This window comes from Capsaspora owczarzaki (genome assembly GCF_000151315.2).
Source record: "Capsaspora owczarzaki ATCC 30864 unplaced genomic scaffold supercont2.4, whole genome shotgun sequence".
Classification (NCBI taxonomy): domain Eukaryota; class Filasterea; order Ministeriida; family Capsasporidae; genus Capsaspora; species Capsaspora owczarzaki.
The window spans coordinates 1,108,209-1,126,548 of NW_011887295.1; the positions used below are offsets into that span (position 1 = coordinate 1,108,209).

Sequence of the window (18,340 nt, forward strand, 5' to 3'; positions counted from 1 at the left end):
TGGAAGATTTTGCATCAAGGCTTTTGCTTCACAAGTTTATTTCATTCATTCATTGGGTAATAACATTTTGTTAAAAAACATACATCTATCCGAGATCTACAGTACAAAAGTGAAAAACAAGAACAATAAGGGGGGGGGGAGAATCATCAACGAAAACTATAAAGGGATGGGGAAACGAAAAATTAAAATTGGCCTTTTATGCGAGATCAAAGAAGGCGCAGTTGTCAGGAAGCACCGCGTTGGTGTTGGCGGGCTTGGCAACTTGACGAGCTGGCGATGCTCGGGTCATGATGCGCTTGCTGGCAAACACTGAGGCAGAGGGGATGGCAGTGGCCGCGGCAGAGGTGGAACGGGTCACGTTCTCGTTGGCAGGAGCCGCAGAAGCAGCAACAGCAGCAGGTGCGGTCGTGCGTGAGAGCAGAGGACGAGGCACGGCAGATGCTGTGGTGGCAGCAGCAGCAGCTGATGATGATGACGTGGAATCGCTGCTGGCAAGAGTGGGACGCACGCGAGCGGCGGGAGCTGGTGATGCCGTGGGAGCAGCGTTGGCAGCAACGCGCAAGGCACCTCCAGAGATGGCAGAGCGGTTGGTCAGCGTGGAAATGCGTGCGGCACCACCAGTGGTGTGAGCAGCTGGGGCAGTAGCCAGGCCAGACGTGATCAATGGACGCTGGAGCCGAGCACGGTCGCTGGCACGCGTCAACGGGCGAGTGATTGATTTCACCACACCCGAGCCAGGCGCTTGCACGGGACCAGCTCCAGACTCACGAGCAGGGACACCGGATGCGCGAGTCGCAACGCCAGAAGCGCGAGCGGCGACTCCCGAGGCGCGGGCAGCGACACCGGAGGCACGCATTTCGACGAGCGCCGAAGAGCGAGCGAGAATAGGAGAAGAAGCATTGTTGGTGGCGGGTGCCTCAACAGCGACTTCGTCGGAGATGCGAACACGCTTCGAAGCAACGGGTGTCGACTGGGCAGTCGGCTCGGCGGCAACCTCGGAGCCGTCGTCGTTCGAAATCTGCATGGAATCAACATCCGACTCCTCCTGCTCCTTCAACATCTCGGAAGACGGTCGCTTGTTGGAGCTCGTCGGCGAGACTGACGACGCAGACGACACACGAGACGACAGCTCGGCGGAGGCTGCAGCCGCTTCAGCCGACAGCCGTGCAACGCGCAACTCGAGCTCGTCCCGCTCGTGCAAAACAGCCTTGAGCTGCTCCTGGAGCTTGTCGGAGGCAGCGGTGGCGTCAGTCACACGGCTCTCGAGACTCGACTTTTCAGCATTCACTTCCTTCAGTGCAAGGGTGAGCTGCTCAATCTTGGTGCGCTCGTCAGCCAGGAGGTCTTGGTGCTTGGCAAGATCCGACTGCATCGTTTCCATGCGAGCGTCGCTTTCATCAGCGCGGTCAAGAGCCCGCTGGGCAGTTGCCACCGACTCTTCCATGTCGACTTCGAGTTTGGCAACGACAGCACGGTGCTCGCGCAGGGCCTTCTCAAGCGACTCTTGCTGTGTTGTTGCCTCAGCTTGCGCAGTAGCAAGCAGTTGTTGCAGTTCGGCAAGCTCAGCCGAGCTGCCTTGCTCAACCTCTTGCAGTTGAATCACTCGCGACTCGAGCTTGGCCTTGTCCGCAAGTGCAATGCTGAGATTGGATTCGACCGCAGCAAGCTTGGCAGAGAGCGCTTGAATGTTGGCAGTGTTTTGCTTGGTCGTGTCGGCAAGCTGCGCCTCGACATCCTTGCACAGCTGTGAGGTTTGCTCCAATTCTTCTCGAAGTTGGGCAACGCTCTCTTCCAACAGCTTGCTTTCCGCGCTGCTGGCAATCGCTCGGCGATCAGACGCCTCAGCTTGCTTGAGCGCTTCGGTGAGCTGCTGCTGCAACTCGCCAGTGGCTTCGCTGCTGGACTTGCCGGAGGACTCCACAGCTGCCTGCAGCTCGGTAATCATTGTGCGAGCCTCAGCCAAGGCAGTGGTCGTCGCATCGTGACGCTTCTGATTGGCAGCAGCCGCTTCAGCCAGCTTGAGCGCGTCCGCTTGTGCGGCCTGTCGCTCCGAGATCACCTTGTCGTGTTCTTGCGACAAGGCAGCATGCTGCTCGAGCGCACTTGCGGCGTCGTCAGCCAACTCGGCCACCTTCAGGTCAAGCGAGCGAATCTGCTGCTCGAGCTCTTCACGGACGCGGAGATTGGTAGCAAGCTGGTCCTGCAAGCTGTCGCGCTCGGAGGTGGTTTCTTTCAAGGTTGCCTCCCAGTCGGACATTGTGTGCTTTTCAACATCCATGTCGCGCTGAAGAGAAGCCAGGTCGTTGGACAAGCTCTGGTTCTCGGTCTCGGCAGCAGCCAGCTTGGCGCGCAGGTTGTCGACTTCGGCCTCCAGCTTTTCGCGGCAGACGCGGTCCGCCTCTTGCTGCAACTGCGAGGACCGGACATCGCCCTCCGCGTTCTGTTGCTCGACGGCCAACTCGCTGTTCTTGGCCTCAAGCGCCGTGAGCGCGGCTTGCAGTTCTGCATCCTTGGCGGTCAAGTCTGTCGCGCGGCGCTCGACCTCAGACTCGAGTGCAGCGACACGCGTGCGATACACGTCGACTTGCTCTGCAGCGATTTGCAAATCGCTCTCAAAGACGGCAAGCTGACCCTGAGTGGTTTTGAGCACCGTCTCGATTTGGAGCATTGCCGTGGTCGTGAGGCTGGCAGCCTCCAGCGCCTTTTCCGAGGCACGTTCGCCAGTTGCTTGCTCGGATTGGTAGTGCTGGTGGACTCGTGCAACATCCGCGGCCAGTTGGTCACGCTCGAGCTGAAGACTGGTCTGCTTGATGCTCAAATGATGAACTTGGTCTTTGAGGTCCACGCAAGATTCCTCCGTCTCGGCAAGCGTCTGTTCCATTTCCGTCAATGCGCGACGGTTGATTTCTGCGGCTTGCTTGAGAGAGGAGATTTCGGTCTGAAGCACGCCAGATTTGGCCTGCGATTGCTCCAGCTCCGACATCAACGTGACGACACGCTCAGACCGCTCAAGGCCGTCGCTGTGGCGGCGGGCAAGCTGCTCGCGAGCAGTGTCCAACTCTTCTTGCACAAAGCGAAGCTGGTTGCCAAAGCGCTTCTCGCAATCCACAAGCGCCTGGTCGCGCTCGCTGACCTGGACGTGGAGCTGGTTGACAGAGGCGCGCAAGTCCGCCACGGCCTGAGCAGTGTTGTCCAAACGAAGCTGGCGATCGGTCAAGTCCGCTTTGGCATTGGCAAGGTCCGCCTCCTGTTGCTCGGTCAGCGCCTCAAACTCGGCCAACTTGGTCTCTGCCGCCTTCAAGCTGGCACGCGTGCTTGCGTACTCTTGATCGAGATGGTTCTTGGCAGCAAGGGTGACAGACACGTTGTGCGTTGCATCGGTCAGTTCGGCTTGGCAATCGGCCAGGCTCGCTTCCAGGCGCTCGACGTTGCCAATGGCACCCTGCAGCTTGCAGTCCAGTGCAGAGTTTTGCTCTTGCAAGCGAGAGACGAGCAATGCCCGCTCTTCGGCTTGTTGACTAGTTGCTTCAAGCTTGAACGTGCACTGCTTCAGCTCGGCCTGCAAGCTCTCAACTTGAGCAGATGACGAGCTCATGGCGTGTTCGGCATCGTTCATGTGGCCGCTGAGCTTGGCGTCGAGGGCCTTGCACTGGTCTTTCAACATGTCGATCGCAGTTTGACGCTGCTCGCAGGTCAGGTTGGCGCGACCAAGTTGGGCTTGCAGATCGGCCATGCTGATGGCCGATTTCTCGAGCTCTGAGACAAGAGTGTTCTTGGTCGCAGTCAACGACGCCGCTTCTTCTCGGGATTGCTGCAAATCTCGCGTCATGCCCTTCATGCGCTGATTGAGGAAGTCCATTTGCTGGTTTGTTGATGCAACTTCGGCTGCGGCATCGTCCATGTCCAGCTGCAGGATTTCCATTCCAGCAACTGCGCGTTCGTGAAGACTGGAGGTTTCGGCAAGCTTGGCGCGCACCTCGGCCAGCACTCGCTCGCGACCAAGGACATTCTGCTCTGCCAGATCGAGTTTCTCACTCAATGCTGCCTTCTCGGCTTTCCAAGCAGCGTCACTCGTTTCAAGCTGCTTGGTCGTCGCCTTAAAGTTTTGCATCAGCAGGTTGTCTTCTTCCGTGAGCTTGTCAAGAGTGTGCTGGAGCTTGCTGACACGCGTCCTTTCAGCATCGAGGGAGTGTTGGCAGGTGGCCAGCTGATCACGCGTCTCCTGGAGCTTGGTCGTGAGGTCGGTCGTGCCAGAAGCAGCCAAAGCAGACAAACTCTCAATCTTGGTCTCAGCGGCTTGCAGCATGGCACGCGTGTCGAGCAGCTTGCTTTCGGTTTGCTCGAGCTTGTCGCTGGTGGTCTGGTGCTTGCGGGTCAGCTCGGCGAACGCAACCTCGACAAGGGTCTTTTCGTCGCCTGCCTTGGCGGCGTCGGATCGGACCTGGGCGATGAGACCATTGAGCGAGTCGTTCTGCTCAGTCTGCGTCTTGGACAGGGTGACGGCATTTGAGAGCTGGGTGGCCTTGCTTGCAAGGTCGTCCTGGGTTTGTGCGTGCACTTCCACCAGCTGCGTGTGCTGAGACACCAGCTCGCGCAGGCGCCCTTCGCAAGACTCGAGCTCGTCAGAAAGCTGCTGGATTTGAGCATTCTTTGCCGAGACTTGTGCCTGCATTTCTTGCATGCTGAGCTCGGCGGACTCGGCGCTGCCTTGGGCTCGTTGGGCATTGGCGCTCAGCTCGGCGACGCGCTTTTCAGCGGCAATGCCGTTCTTCTGCAGCTCCTCCTCCAGCTCAGCCACCTTGTTGCAGAGAGACTCGAGGCGGGCTTGCTTGTCGAGCGCCTCATCGTGGGCAGCCGCCTGCCGCTTGTCGGCGCTCGAAAGCGTCTCCCGCGCATCGTGCAGCTCGGTCTGGAGCTTGTTTGTCTGCGTCTGCAGCGACATGAACGCCTCTTCCTTTGCATTGAGTTGCTCATTGAGGCGTGCAGAGCTGGTGCGTGCTCGGTCAAGGTCCGCAGTCATGTTGGTAACGGTTTGACGGAGCTCTTCCGCTTCAAAGGAGACGGTTTCGAGACGCGAAACAGCCTCGGCGTGCTGTTGGTCGAGCGCAGCTTGAGCACGCTCGAGTGAGGCCAGCCGATCCGACTTGCCCTGCGACGACTGCGATGTGGCAGAAAGCTGGCCTTCCACCTCGAGCAGTCGAGCACGGCAGACGCCCAGCTCTTCTTGGAGCGCATTGACGCGGTTGCTGGCCCCGTTCGTCAGGTTTTCTTTCGCGTCATCAAGCGCAGCAACTTGGGCATGCAGCCTGGCACACTCTTCCGACAGATTCGACAACTTGACTTCTTGCTGGTGGAGCATGGCGTCCTTGTCGTCCACGTCCATCTGCAGCAACTCAAGGTTGGACGCAATCGTGGCGCGTTGGTCGCTAACGGCTTGGAGCTCGCTCTTGGTGGAAGCCAGGCGGCTTTCCTTTGACGCCAGAGCCTCGGTCGTCTGCGCGAGCGTTTGCTTGACAGAAATAAGCTCCATCTCAAGCTCCTCGGCGCGAGCAATAAACACGCCCGACTCTTGCGTGGCAGTTTGGCGAACGCGGCTGCATTCTTCTTCGAGAGAGGCCACGCGCGCGTTGAGCTGCGAGACGGTCGCACCGCGGTTGGTTGCGTCTGTGGCGTTGGAAGAAACCTGCTGCTCGAGCTCTGCTACGCGGACGGAAGACTTTTCGAGAAGAGTCTGCAGAGTCGCAACCTGCTGCTCTGTCTCGGTCAGTTTCGTCATGGTTTCGGCCATGCGTTGCTCCTTGACGGCATGCGAATGAGCGACAGAGTCCAATTTGGCCGACTGCGCAGTGTGGGCTGCCTGCAGTGCTGCAAACTCTTGCTGCACGGCTTCCAGTCGGTTGCAGAGCGAGGCGTTCGTCGTGGACAACTCGTGACTCTCAGCAGCCGCCTTGGACTTGACTTGCTCAACCGCGGCACTCGCTGCTTGGTACTTGGCCGTCAGGTCGGCAAGGGCCTTTGCCTGCTCGCCAGCAGCGATCGACTCTGCCTCGGAGGCTGCATGCTGAGCGCGCGTCACCAATCCGGCTTGAACGGCGAGATCGCCCTCGAGCTTGGCAACCTGTGCAGAAGCGGCGTCGGCCTGGCGCTGAGCAACGTGGAGCTGCTCCCGCAGTTCTGCCAAAGCCGCAGAGTCGCCGCTGGATGTGGCATTGTGTGTCGTCATTTCGTGCTCAAGCTCGCTCACTCGGGCGGTCGTTTCTTGCAACTGGGCAGCCAGTGTCGATACTTCTTTGGTGCGCAGAGCGAGTTGTTGCTCGCTCTCTCGAAGCTGCTGGCCAAGCGCGGCAGCGGATGTCGCCGACGCCGATCGCTCCTTGTCAAACTCTTGGGCAATCACAGCGAGACGCGCCTCGTGCTGCGATTCTAGCTGCTGCAGCTGGCTGGCGCTCGAGTTGCGCGCGCTCTGCATGTTTTCGAGACTGAGGCGCATCCGCTCGGTTTCGGCGCGGGCGTTCTCGCGTTCGTTTTCAGAGGCAACGAGTTGGCCGCGCAGCTTTTCAACGGCGTTGGTGAGCTCTTGATTGCGGCCATCCGCCTCTCCGCGCGACTTGAGCAACTGAGCGCGGGCATCCTCAGCAGCCAAACGTGTCGATTCGAGCTTGCTCTGGACGTCCGCCATGGTCAAGCCACCCGCAGTCGTTTGCTGGCGCATCGTGTCCAGCTGCTTCTCGAGCGTGAGAAGCTGCGTCTCCAGTCGGCCTCGGGTGCTGTCGGCCTCGCGGATGGTGGACTGGTGCTGCGCAACCAGCGCGTTGAGGTTGGTGTTGAGCTCGAGCACGCGCGCCAGATCGGCAGACTTGTCGGACGCCTCGCGACGAGACTTTTCGAGGTTTTCACGGAGCAAGCTAATGTCGGCGTTGAGGCGGCTAACTTGCACGGCGTCGGCGTCGGTGCGTTCTTTAGCCTTGGCAACCTGCGCCTCGAGGACTTGGAGTTGTTGGGTGCGGCTGCCAGCTTCCGCTTCGAGCTTCTTGTTGCTCGTGTCCAGTCGGTTGCGCTCGTCGCTAATGCGTGTGAGCTCGCGTTGGATGGTGGTGTAGTTTTTGGTGGCATTGGCTTCGGCGCTGAAAACACCAAAAAACAAAAAAACGGACAGTGAGCAAAACCGATTTTCAATGAAGACAAGAACGATCAACGATAGCGCTGAGTCTAGAAGGCGTGTATTACCTGCGTGCCTTCTCGAGGGAAGCCTGTGGGTTGGAAGCAAGGCAGAGTGTCAAGAAAATAAATCAAGTCAGAAACGATGAAACGAGCGACAGTTCAGATCAGTTCCAAAGAGATCATGATTGAGATGGGGTGTCTGGTCGTTGTTGGCATTGAGAGCATCATGTAGTGTGTGAGACTGAAAGCAAAAAAAAAGTTTGAAACCATCACCATTTTTTTGAAACCAACCGTTTCGCGCCAAACTGAAATTTGCGCGCGAAAATGCGTGATTCAAATTTCAAACGGCGCCATTTTTGTGTGTTTCGTTTGTTTCAAAAGCGCTTCCATCTTGCTTGTTCACTGATTCGCGCGTTTGATCTCGTTGCCATCGACATAGAGAAGTGTGTCTGGTTGAGATCTTGCGGATTGGCGATGGGAAGGAGGGTGACGAGAAGCACAACTGTGGAGAAGACAATGTGAATTCATTTTCGCAAAACCGTTCTTACCTCAGTTGTCTCAATGTGGAGCTGCTTCTGGCCGTTGTCGCGCGTCAGGCGCTGGACTTGCTGCTCGATTTCCTCGATCTTGGTGAGGACTTTGGCGCTGAGGCCGCTCTTCCATTCTTCCGCCAGCCAGCTCATGGTTTTTGGTGAAAAGTGAAACAGCGCAATATAAAAAAAAAAGTTGTTTGAAAAGTTCGTGTTGCCCTTTGCACAGGTCAGGCTCTACGATAGGTTGAAGGAAGAGAGAAAGAGAAAGAGAACGATGTGAAAGTGATGGATTGAAGTTTGGCGCGCTGTGAGACGCAGGCGGTCCAACAGGAAATGAAAGAAGAAAGGAAAGAAAAAACGAAGAAAAACAAGAATGATGAAGGCTGCCAAATCCGGTCACAGCTCTTGATAGATGCGGAATTCAGGTGTGCTTGCAGCGTTCGTTTGGATGCACATGAATGTGCGTTTGGATGCAAGCCCTATGGCTCCATGAGCGGGCGGGAGGCGGTCACTGGCTTTCACTTTCAGCTCAATACTGGTCGGAACATCTGGGAGCAAGATCTGGATGTCCCGGTTCTTCCGCTGTGTGAGCCTGTTTCACTCGTGCAGCGTGGTGGTCAATCGATTCGAGAGGTGGGAGACTCGTTGTCGTGGATTTCGACTTGCAAAGTCAGTCGGCGTGAAGTGTTCATTGGAGTTTTTTCGCTTCACGATCGCAGCGTCTCAAATGACCCTTTTCACCAGAACAAGCACGACCAGACCATGTGTCTTCTATTTCTTCTTACTTTTCTACACTGATCAGACGCGAATTACCAAACAAGACCTGCATTTATTCTTTTTTTTTTTGTCTTTAGACTTTCCATTGCACAATGCGTTGTAAGCCAAACCATTGGGATTGCCCTTCTCTCTCCCTCCCTCTCTGCTTTGCCCTCTGCGGCCGAACTCCCTTCATGCTTGTATGACGAACAAGCACCACTTTTCGCATTTGCATCGATGCGGATGGGTCGCCGCCGAGGTCCCAGTGCGAACTGGCTCAAACCATGTGGAAAGCACACATGGCGCCCTCAATCCATTCAGTCCCACTGCACCTCAGCCCCCCCACACACACACACACACCTCCTGCAAACGTGCTCTGTCTGTATTGCTAATGCATTCATGTGTCTGTGCGTCTTTACAGCCCGAAGCAAGCGCGTGCCGCTCGCACTCAAGTACAAGATCAAGAAGAACGTCCGCGAGCACAATCGCAAGCTCAAGAAGGGCGGCGGCGCGGGCGCTGCTCCGGGCCAGTCCACGGCGTCCAAGATCCGAAAGGACCCCGGCGTCCCCAACCTGTGGCCCTTCAAGGAACAGCTGCTCATCCAGCGCGAGGCCAAGCGTGAGCACGCCGACATGGTCAAACAAAAGCAAAAGGTGAGGCTTTGAGCGGAATCCGTCATCCATGTGCTCTCTCTCTCTCCTAGACTTCCAGTTCATCTCGGAGTGGAGAATGTGTATACTCCGTGTGTTGCAACACGAGTTTGATGGCTCGTATCTCTCAACGATCTGCTCTACGACACGGTTTTCACTGTTTTTTGTTGTTGTTGTTTCTACGCGACTGCACAGCTTCAACGTGAAAAGCTGCTCGAAAAGCGCCGAAACGCAAGCATTGCTGACTTGCAGAAGGCTGCCAACAAGAAGCAGGCCGAGTTTGACAAGAAGCACAAGGGCGACGGCAGCAGCATGGATGTCGAGCACAACACTGGTCGCAGCCTCGAAATGTCTCGTCGCGCCTTCTACCGTGAATTCAAAAAGGTGAGGCATCTAGGCAGTTCTATTGAGTCATGTCCGAGAGCATCCAGTGACTGATTTTTTTGCCACTTCTGTCTCTGTCTCTTTCTCTCTCTGCCTTAGGTCGTCACCTCCGCCGATGTTATTCTGGAAGTCTTGGACGCCCGTGACCCGCTCGGATGCCGATGCCCACAGATCGAAAAGCGCATCATGTCGCTGTCACCAAACAAGAAGATTGTGTTGGTTCTCAACAAGATTGACTTGGTGCCTCGTGAGGTGGTGGAAAAGTGGCTGAAGCACTTCCGCCTCGAATTCCCCACGATTGCCTTCAAGGCCTCGACCCAGAGCCAGCGCACCAACTTGGGCCACTCGAACGTGTCGACCGCCACTGCCAGCTCGGATCTCCTTTCGTCCAGCGAGTGCTTGGGTGCCGACACGCTGGTCAAGCTCCTCAAGAACTACTCGCGCAACGCCGACATCAAGACGACCGTGACTGTGGGCATTATTGGCCAGCCCAACGTGGGCAAGTCGTCCATCATCAACTCGCTCAAGCGCAGCAAGGCCTGCAACGTTGGTCCCACTCCCGGCGTCACCCGTCAAGCCCAAGAAATCCACCTCGACAAGAACATCAAGCTGCTCGACTGCCCCGGCATCGTCTTCCCCGACGAGTCTGGCACCAGCAACCCCGACAACGTCTTGCGTGGCGCTGTTAAGATTGAGCAGATTGAGGATCCGGCAGCCCATGTCGAGATTGTCCTCAATCGCTGCCCCCGCGACAAGATTATGGAGCTCTACAACCTGCCCCTCTTCGAGAGTCCTGCCGAGTTTCTTGTGATGCTTGCGCAAAAGCGCGGCAAGTTGAAGAAGGTGAGTGTTTTTGGGGAGGGGGGGCGGCTCTTGCGCCATGCTTTGGTTTTCGTTTATTGTTTTGAGGGCTCATTTGTTTGCTTGTTTGTTTGCTTGTTTGTTTGTTTGTTTGTTTGTCGCGATAGGGTGGTGTCGCTGATATTGATGTCGTCGCCCGATCCATCCTCCAAGACTGGAACTCTGGTCGTATCCCTTACTACACGCTGCCACCAGCGGAAGACGCTAGCATTCACCTCAAGACCGAGATTGTTTCGACCTGGGGCAAAGAGTTTGACATGCAAAGCCTTGAGAAGGATCAGTCGACAATTCTCGCCGGTTTGCGCACCGAGCGTGAGCAGGGTCTGTTCATTCCCATGAACGCCGGTGAGGCCAACCAGCTTGACGTTGATCTCGAGGAGCTGGACAATCTCGCCTCTGACGAAGAGGAGGACGAGGACGACGATGACGAGGAGGATGCCGAGATGGAACAGGCTGAGCCCGAGGCTACTGGCGTTGGTCTCCAAAACATTGCTGAAATTGCCTTGATCAAGGTATGACACAAACAAAAGGAGTTGAATTCTTTGGCTGGCTTTTCGTTTTTTGAAATCGTTTGTGATTCGATCTCACTTTTTTTGGTCTCGCGTCTTCCCCCCCCCCTTCCCTTTTGGACTTGATAGGGCAAGCAGAAGAAGGCTCTTGAAGAGTACCGTCAGGCACAAGGCGCTGCTGCACCTGTCGCGCAATTGTCAACCGCCGCCAAGCGACAGGCCGCGTTGATTGCCGCCGAAGACGCCCTCAACCCCCAGACTGGCAAGCAGCTCAAGAAGGCCCAGAAGAACAACAAGAAGGCACAACGTCGTAGCGCCCGCACTGGCGGAATGAACGTCGACGATGACGACGAAGAGCAGGATGACGAGCCGATGAGCGTTGCTCCCGCCAAGGCACGAGGAAACCGCTTTGCCGTGGCTGCTTTTGCCGATAACGATGGCGCGTATGACTTTGCGACAGATTTTACCGACAATGCCATGGACCAAGACTAAGCGTCTTGGAAGTGTGATTTGTACTTTGTTGTGCTGTGGTTTTGTTTTTTCTTGAAATTTGGTGTTTGACTAATACACTGCCTGTTGTGTTTGTTTATCTTTGCAATCAGTTGAAAACCTCAATTTCGCTTTGTTGCAGTGATGAACAAATCTTTGCGGGGTTGCTTTTGAGTGGATTTATATGGATTAGCAGAACAACGAAACAAACGAGATTTACTTGGCAGCCGCCTGGTACTTGGCGAAGAGCTCGCGAGCAATGATGAGTCGCTGGATTTGTTGGGTGCCTTCGTACAGTTGGAAAATCTTGGCATCTGCGAGGAAGAAAGAACAAAAAAAAAACAATCAAAGACAACAAACATAGTCAGAAGAATGATAGGAACAGCACACTCGCAGCAAAGTTTCTCGAAAAACTCACCGCGGTAAAGCTTGGAGACAACAGAGCCGCTGTTGAAGCCCAGACCGCCGTAGACCTGGATGGCATCGCTGGCGTTCTTGACGGCAGTGTCGCCAGCAAGGCACTTGGCAATCGAGGCGTAGTAGGTGTTGCGGTTGCCAGCGTCGAGCTCGGTGGCAGCGCGCCAGACGGCAAGACGGGAGGTCTCGACGCCGACAGCCATGTCGGCAATAATGTTCGAGACAGACTGGTGCTCGGCGATGGGCTTGCCGAAGGTCTTGCGCTGAAGAGCGTACAGAACGGCCTCGTGGAGAGCACGGCGGGCCAGACCAAGAGCACCAGCAGCAACAGACGGGCGAGTGTGGTCGAAAGCGCCCATGGCGAGCTTGAAACCGCCGCCCTCAACGCCAACAACGTTGGAGGCAGGCACGCGCACGTCCTCAAAGGTAATGCCACGGGTGTCGCTGCAACGCTGGCCCATGTTGTCCTCCTTCTTGCCCTTGGTGATTCCGGGCGTGTCCGACTCGACAATGAAACCTAGGGGGGTAGGAACCAAACACACCAAATGAGCTCAAAGTCGAAGGGCGGGATGTCGGGAGTGGTACGCTGAGAATGTGAGAATTCCGGGGGGCGACTCACCAGTGAAGGCACGGCCAGTGGGAGTGTTGGCGTCGCCAGTGCGAGCCAGGACAAAGTACCAGTTGGCAACGCCACCGCCAGTAATCCTACCGTCGTCCAAAAACAAAAAGTAATCCAAACTCTGAGCACTCGCACGCAAGCGACATGAAACCCTAAGAAAACAAGCCCCAAACCCACTCCAATGCCTTACCACATCTTGGAGCCGTTGATAATGTACTCGTCGCCCTTCTTGACCGCGGTGGTCTTGAGGCCAGCGACGTCGGAGCCGGCGCCGGGCTCGGTCACGCAGTAGGCAGCCAGCAGGGGTGCCTCAGTCATGCGGCCAAGGTACTTCTTCTTGAGCACCTCGCTGGCACCGAGGATGACGGGCGCCTCGGCAAGCGCGTTGGCCTCAAGGGCGGTGGACATGCCAGTGCAGCCGAACGCAAGCTCCTCGCAGATGAGGACGCCGTCCATGCTGCCGAGGCCGAGGCCGTCGTACTGCTTGGGGATGTAGAGGTTGAGCTGTTTGTCGAAAGGGGTGGTTGTGTTGTTGATGTGTGAATGAGTGTGGATCAAAAGTTTTCATGTTGCTTTGAAGTCGTGTTTCCTGGGTTGTCAACGTACCAAGCCGTTCTCCCAGGCCTTCTTGATGATTTCGTGGGGGTACTCGCCCGTGCGATCGTGGTACTCGGCCTGTTGTCAATGAGAGCAAATGAGCGCGGTTTAGTGTTGTGTTACATTGCGGTTTCACACACCAAGCAAAAGTCAAAGTCAAAGTGCAACTTTTTTTTTTTTTTTTTTTTTTTTTTGGAGATGGATCGAATTGCAGGATGATCATCAGGTTGTTGGTCCTGCCACCCCACCCCACCCCCCTTCCAAAGGTCGTCTCAAAGTAAACGCAATGCAACTCAACCAAATCCATAAAAAAAAATAAAAAAAATAAAAAAAACGAAATGTCAACTTCACGTGAAACCCAAAAAATAAAAAAATAAAATAAAATAAAATAAAATAAAATAAAATAAAATAGCAGATAGTCGATCGTTTTTGTGTTTGTCGCTGTCGATAAAGTCGTCCGCATGAACAACAATCTGAACAGAGGATGAGTGCGAAACCGATGCACTGACATTGTTGGCGGCGAACAAAAGATTGAGAAAACGAGAAGGAAAAAAAAAAAAAAAAAAAAAAAAAAAGAGCATGTTGTTGTTGTTTTTGTGGCTGAATCCACAGTCTCGCCACAGTCTCCACAGTCAGTTGGACGATCGGCAACCCCCAATGGAACGGGGGGACCCTTGGAGGCGACAGAAGCGGAAAAGCGTGAAAGGGGGAATTCAAACCTTAGGGATGATCTCGTTGGCGGCAAACTTGCGCGCAACGTCCTGGAACTCGAGCTGCTCGGGAGTGAGGTTGAACGAAACGCCCGAAGCGACAGCGGCAGCAGCTTCGGCGGCACCGTGAGCGCCTGCAGCCACAGACGGCGCGGCGGCGGCAGTCATGAACGTGCGGCGGGCAACAGTGCTCTGCAACGGCCAAATGCGAGAAGCAAAAGGAGAGACAGGTGACGCGGGGGGGGGCGGTGAGCGAAAACGAATAAAGGGCGCATGTTGGGATAGGAAGAACAACCAAAAACACCAAAAACACCAAAAAACAAGCATTACAAGAAGACGGCTAGCAAGCATGTTTTTGTAGGAAGTGTCTGAAACAACAAAGAAGTAAGACTGACTCACACACTCCCGAATTGAGTGAGCGGAAATGGTGTACTGTATCTCGAGAAAGTGGGAGAATGGATCAAAAAGCAGATGTGCTGTGAATGAGAGACAAAACAAGTCTCGAGTCTCGATCTCGCTCGACGCTTCACTCAAAGAGTCTATTGATTCAGTGAGACTCGTGGTCGAAAGGATCACGGGTGCAGGGAAACAAACAAAAAACAACTTCCACAACAACAGTTTGTATGACCGCGCAAGCAACCATCACAACCGCCACAACAACTCGGCCATCGCTTCCCACGTCGCCACGGCAAAACTGGCGGGCAGGCACATGAACACGGCATGCATGGCATTCACTGGATGCAGCAGCAGATAGCACATGGCCTTCTTGCGTGCGGCGGTGCCAGCGGGAGCATCCGACGAGAGCAACGCCAGCAAAGCTGGGTTGTACAATGCCAAAAACCGCCGAAGGAGCTTCTTGTCGCACCGAAACACGGACAAGTAGATGGGGATGAGGTCTGCCATCGGATCACCGACGCGGCTGTCGCCCAGATCGATAATGTGCGCCGGCACGTACGAGACCCGCGCAGCTTCCAGGGCCTCTGCCAGAGCTTGCGCGTTGCCAACGCCGATTTTCACTTCTACAGGGGCGTCGTCCACGTCTTCGTAGTTGTCGTCGTCATCGTCGTCATCATCTTCGCCGTTGTTGTCAACATCATCAAGACCGTGTGCAATACCAACGTCGTCTGCCTCATCGTCTTCGCTCGCGTCAGAATACTTGAGATCTGCGCCCCCTTTACCAACAATAGTCACGGTGGTGGTGACTGCGACATTGCGACGGCGCTGGGCAGCAAAGCTGAGCCCTCCTGCTCCACTGGGTTGAGTGCCTCGCTCTTTCTGCAGGCGACTGCGTCGCCGCATCTCTGCCGCCGAGATAAAGTGCGACACAGAGTTGCGAGGGCGCGTCGCCCCGGCAGCTTTGCGCTCGTTGGACGCGTGCTTGGACTTTGCCGACAATGTCCGACCACCACCGCCGCCAGCTCCGCGTCGCTCGACCATCAAGATGTTGGCAACGTGCACATCTCCGTGCAACAAGGCTGGAGGCACAGATTGGTCGACAAGCTCAGTCATGCTCGCTGGGAGATATGCAGGGAGTTGCTGAAGCAGCTGGAAGGGCAGCATCGACCAGAAGCAATGCAGATGGTAGCATTTGGCGAGTCGGGCTTCCAGTTCCGCCAGAGCAGGGGCCCAACTCTCAGACAGGACATGTGGTGCGCCTGCAGAAAGATCATCGCCGAGTCCCAGCTTGTGCAACCGTGTCAAATTACTCGACAAAAACTCGACCAGCGCATCGTAATTGATGGCACTGTCGTCTTCCACATCCTCCATGGGAATGCCTGCTTTGGCTTCGAGAATGGTGTACGGCCACCGCCAAACAATCGGCGCAGTCACGTGTTGGTCGCCATTGTTCGGCGTGGCCATGGCAGCTGGAGTCGTCTCGCTCGGTGCAGTCGCGCCATCACTCGAATCTGGCACAGAAACAACGGCATCGTTGTGCTTGAAATGATGCCCATTCACGGCACGGATTGGAACAGAGTCGGGCGCATTATTGAACTGAGTCCGACGCTTGCTCTGCTCGTTGGAGACATGCACCGCTGGAATCCACGCATCAAAGGCATGGGTGGGGTCGGTGGGTGCTGTTTGAGCCACTTCTTGCTCAGAGTGCAGCATGCCATGGCCCAGCAAACGAGGGAAGATTTTCGACAACTTGGGATCGAGGGCAATCCGCTCCAATGCCGCGACCTCGTGGGTGTAGGGGTCCGACTCGCGCGACCTGAACGAATAAAACTTGACGTAGCAGTTTTGGTCGCACTGAAAGACAGGATTCTCGCCATGCTGCACATTCTTGATGGCAAAGTCGGCAGGAAGCGCCAGATTTGTGTTGGGCGAATCGAGAGATGGACGTGTTGGTGACGTTGGCGTTGACAGGTGAGGCTCGCCTTCCGGAAGCAGCAGCCCGTGTCGAACCAGCACCCTGCCAACGCGATTGCGCCAAGGTGACTCCTTCAAATTCGTCAGACGATGCATGAACTCTGCCTTGCTCGCAACTCCCTCTTGGAGCAAAGCCCTCTCGCAAAACAATTTGGTGTCTGCGAGCTCGGGCTGCTTGACGAGGAGCGATTGCAGGAATTCCTTGTATCTGCGATGCGGTCTGAGGTCTCCGAGGGCGTCTTCCAGGTTGTTGACGTTCAAGTAGTTCTGTGAGAGTGACAACACAGAGGGAGAGAAGAAAATCATTGAGTGTGGGTTGTCGACCTTGCTGAGCTTGTCGAGTGTGAGCATGTTACCCACCTGTGTCACGGCGCAAGTATAGTCCAGATTGAGGACCATGTGCCACCAGCCTCTGCACCAAGAATGCAAGGAGAATGGAAGGTTGAGCAAAGTAAATATGGAGAATGAAAAGCGTTTGGAGGGCACTTACGCAGGGACGGAGATCGTTTCGCCAGGATGTTGAACGCACTCAATTGGCTTTTCTTCTGGGTCGAGGAACGGATAGACCTCCAGGTACCACAGCAACGATGGCGGCGCGTTGAAATCGACAATGTTGCCGTGGTCGTCAAATATGGCCTCAACGCCTAGTACACAGGCGCGTCAGCCCTCGCATCATCACAAGCTCACAACCAAATCTAACAGTAGCAAAACTGCCATACCGGGAGGGATTTGGCCAGGAGGATACAAGGCCCAGCGCTTGCGACCAGCAATCAGCGAGTTCCAGGCTGAGGTGTGCGTGGGGTCGACATGCCAAGATGCTCCCGAACGAGGTGGTCCAATTACAATCCTATCAAGGCGGTATCAAAAGAATGGTGAGAACACTGCGCATTCACCAAGGAGCACCCTTTTGAACATACCAGCGAAAATCAGGTCGTTCGTTCCCGAAAAATGCCAGATAGTCGTGATCAAGGAACATCTTCGGCACCTGCAGACAATAGCCAAACACATGTTCAGTGCGCCTCGTCAATGAGGAGATGCGAAATGCAGGATCGGTTACGCCAACAATCAACGCGTTCACCTTGTACTCGTGAAGCATTTCTGGACAGTTTCCGCCGACGTGCGAGTCAAACACGTAGAGGGGAACTTCGTCGCGCTGACTTGCCAAGTAGGCGCAGTAATCCTTGAGCGTCATTCGAACGCTGAACGGCGCGTTGGTGGAGACGCGGAACTGGACGTTTGGGTAGCGCTCGGCCAGTCGCTCAAGCGACCACTCTGTGAAAGCGGGCCAGCCCTCGCAGACATTGGTGAGAATGAGTGGAAGCACCGGCTCGTCAAAGCCGCGACGCCACTGCTCGGGGGTGAGGGCCGGGACTGCTGTGCTCGAGGCGACGTCTGGATATCCGTCCTCAGGATCGATTAGGCGATACCGCGGCACGCTTTGGATGGCCGGGACGTAGTCGCTCAGTGTCATGTTTCGCCGACACCATTGCGCATAGAGGAAGAGCGATTCAATGCCCTGAATGTAGATTGGAGGCGGCAACTTGTCCATCGGCGTGTCGCGTCCTGCGAGGGTTGTCCATTTCCAGCTCCCTGGCATTGAAAATAAACAGCAGCGGTTTTTGTTGAGATGGCGTGACGGGTCGTTTGCTTTTGTGATTCAACCAGCAATCGATTGAGAGGGAGCTGGGGGGAGTGAGAGGAAAGGGGTGTGGTACCTTTGTAGACGAAATCACCGCGACGCTTTGCCAGACAGTGGTTCATCCACAATTCCTCGTCGCTGCACAGCACGTAGAACATTGGCGAGACTTGAGATGCACTGTCGGGAGCACCGTGAGACCAAGAATGAGTTTGATGACCGCATTTGATTCAGCCACAGTCACCAGGAATTCGCCTCTTCCCCACTTCCCCCAACTCGCCTGCGCAGCTCGTCGATGGTCAGGTAGCCCATGATCTCCAGGAGCATCTCGTCAGTGAGGGCTGCCAGCGAGCCCAGGCCGAGCTCTCGTCGCTTCGTGACTGGCGTTGCTGCTGCCTTCCTTGCCTTCCTGTTCTTGCTGGTTGTCACTGGCTTTGGTTGGCGATCTGCCGCTCGAGCCTTGCTGGACGACGCGGCCGCAGTCATGCTGGTTGCAGACGCAGCTCGAGTCATTGTTGAGTGACGGAGTGAGTGAACTTGGTTCAGATTGATGCGAACTTGTTGGTTCCAAACGCAAACCATTCTGACTGGACTCCTTGCTGAGCCAATTTGAGATGAGTTTCTGGTTCACAAACCTCAAAAGGCAA

The 18,340-nt window shown here is 55.6% G+C and overlaps 4 protein-coding genes across 4 annotated transcripts; 1 reads left to right on the forward strand and 3 right to left on the reverse strand.

The window, feature by feature from the left end:
* Nucleotides 1–29: 29 nt before the first annotated feature.
* On the reverse strand, nt 30–7,873 carry CAOG_03140 (hypothetical protein). The gene is made up of 3 exons (XM_004363922.2): nt 7,710–7,873; nt 7,228–7,250; nt 30–7,124 (listed from the first exon to the last, which is right to left on the reverse strand). Exons 1-3 carry the CDS (start codon nt 7,842–7,844, stop codon nt 197–199), a joined length of 7,086 nt encoding a protein of 2,361 aa, XP_004363979.1. The 5' UTR covers nt 7,845–7,873; the 3' UTR covers nt 30–196.
* A 645-nt stretch (nt 7,874–8,518) lies between these two features.
* CAOG_03141 (Gnl3l protein) lies at nt 8,519–11,504 on the forward strand. The gene is made up of 6 exons (XM_004363923.2): nt 8,519–8,570; nt 8,872–9,104; nt 9,297–9,485; nt 9,585–10,328; nt 10,454–10,858; nt 10,985–11,504. The coding sequence occupies exons 1-6, from the start codon at nt 8,564–8,566 to the stop codon at nt 11,345–11,347; spliced, it is 1,941 nt and encodes a 646-aa protein (XP_004363980.2). The 5' UTR covers nt 8,519–8,563; the 3' UTR covers nt 11,348–11,504.
* CAOG_03142 (ATP-binding cassette subfamily E) lies at nt 11,415–14,078 on the reverse strand. Its single transcript, XM_004363924.2, has 7 exons — nt 14,018–14,078; nt 13,697–13,879; nt 12,987–13,055; nt 12,571–12,884; nt 12,381–12,466; nt 11,763–12,278; nt 11,415–11,658 (listed from the first exon to the last, which is right to left on the reverse strand). The coding sequence occupies exons 1-7, from the start codon at nt 14,036–14,038 to the stop codon at nt 11,561–11,563; spliced, it is 1,287 nt and encodes a 428-aa protein (XP_004363981.1). The 5' UTR covers nt 14,039–14,078; the 3' UTR covers nt 11,415–11,560.
* Nucleotides 14,079–14,329: 251 nt separating this feature from the next.
* Nucleotides 14,330–17,854, reverse strand: CAOG_03143 (phosphatidylserine receptor long form; the record flags this gene model as incomplete). The annotated part of the gene is made up of 6 exons (XM_004363925.1): nt 14,330–16,324; nt 16,418–16,469; nt 16,548–16,701; nt 16,975–17,042; nt 17,128–17,647; nt 17,773–17,854. 6 exons carry the CDS (start codon nt 17,852–17,854, stop codon nt 14,330–14,332), a joined length of 2,871 nt encoding a protein of 956 aa, XP_004363982.1.
* Between the last annotated feature and the right edge of the window lie 486 nt (nt 17,855–18,340).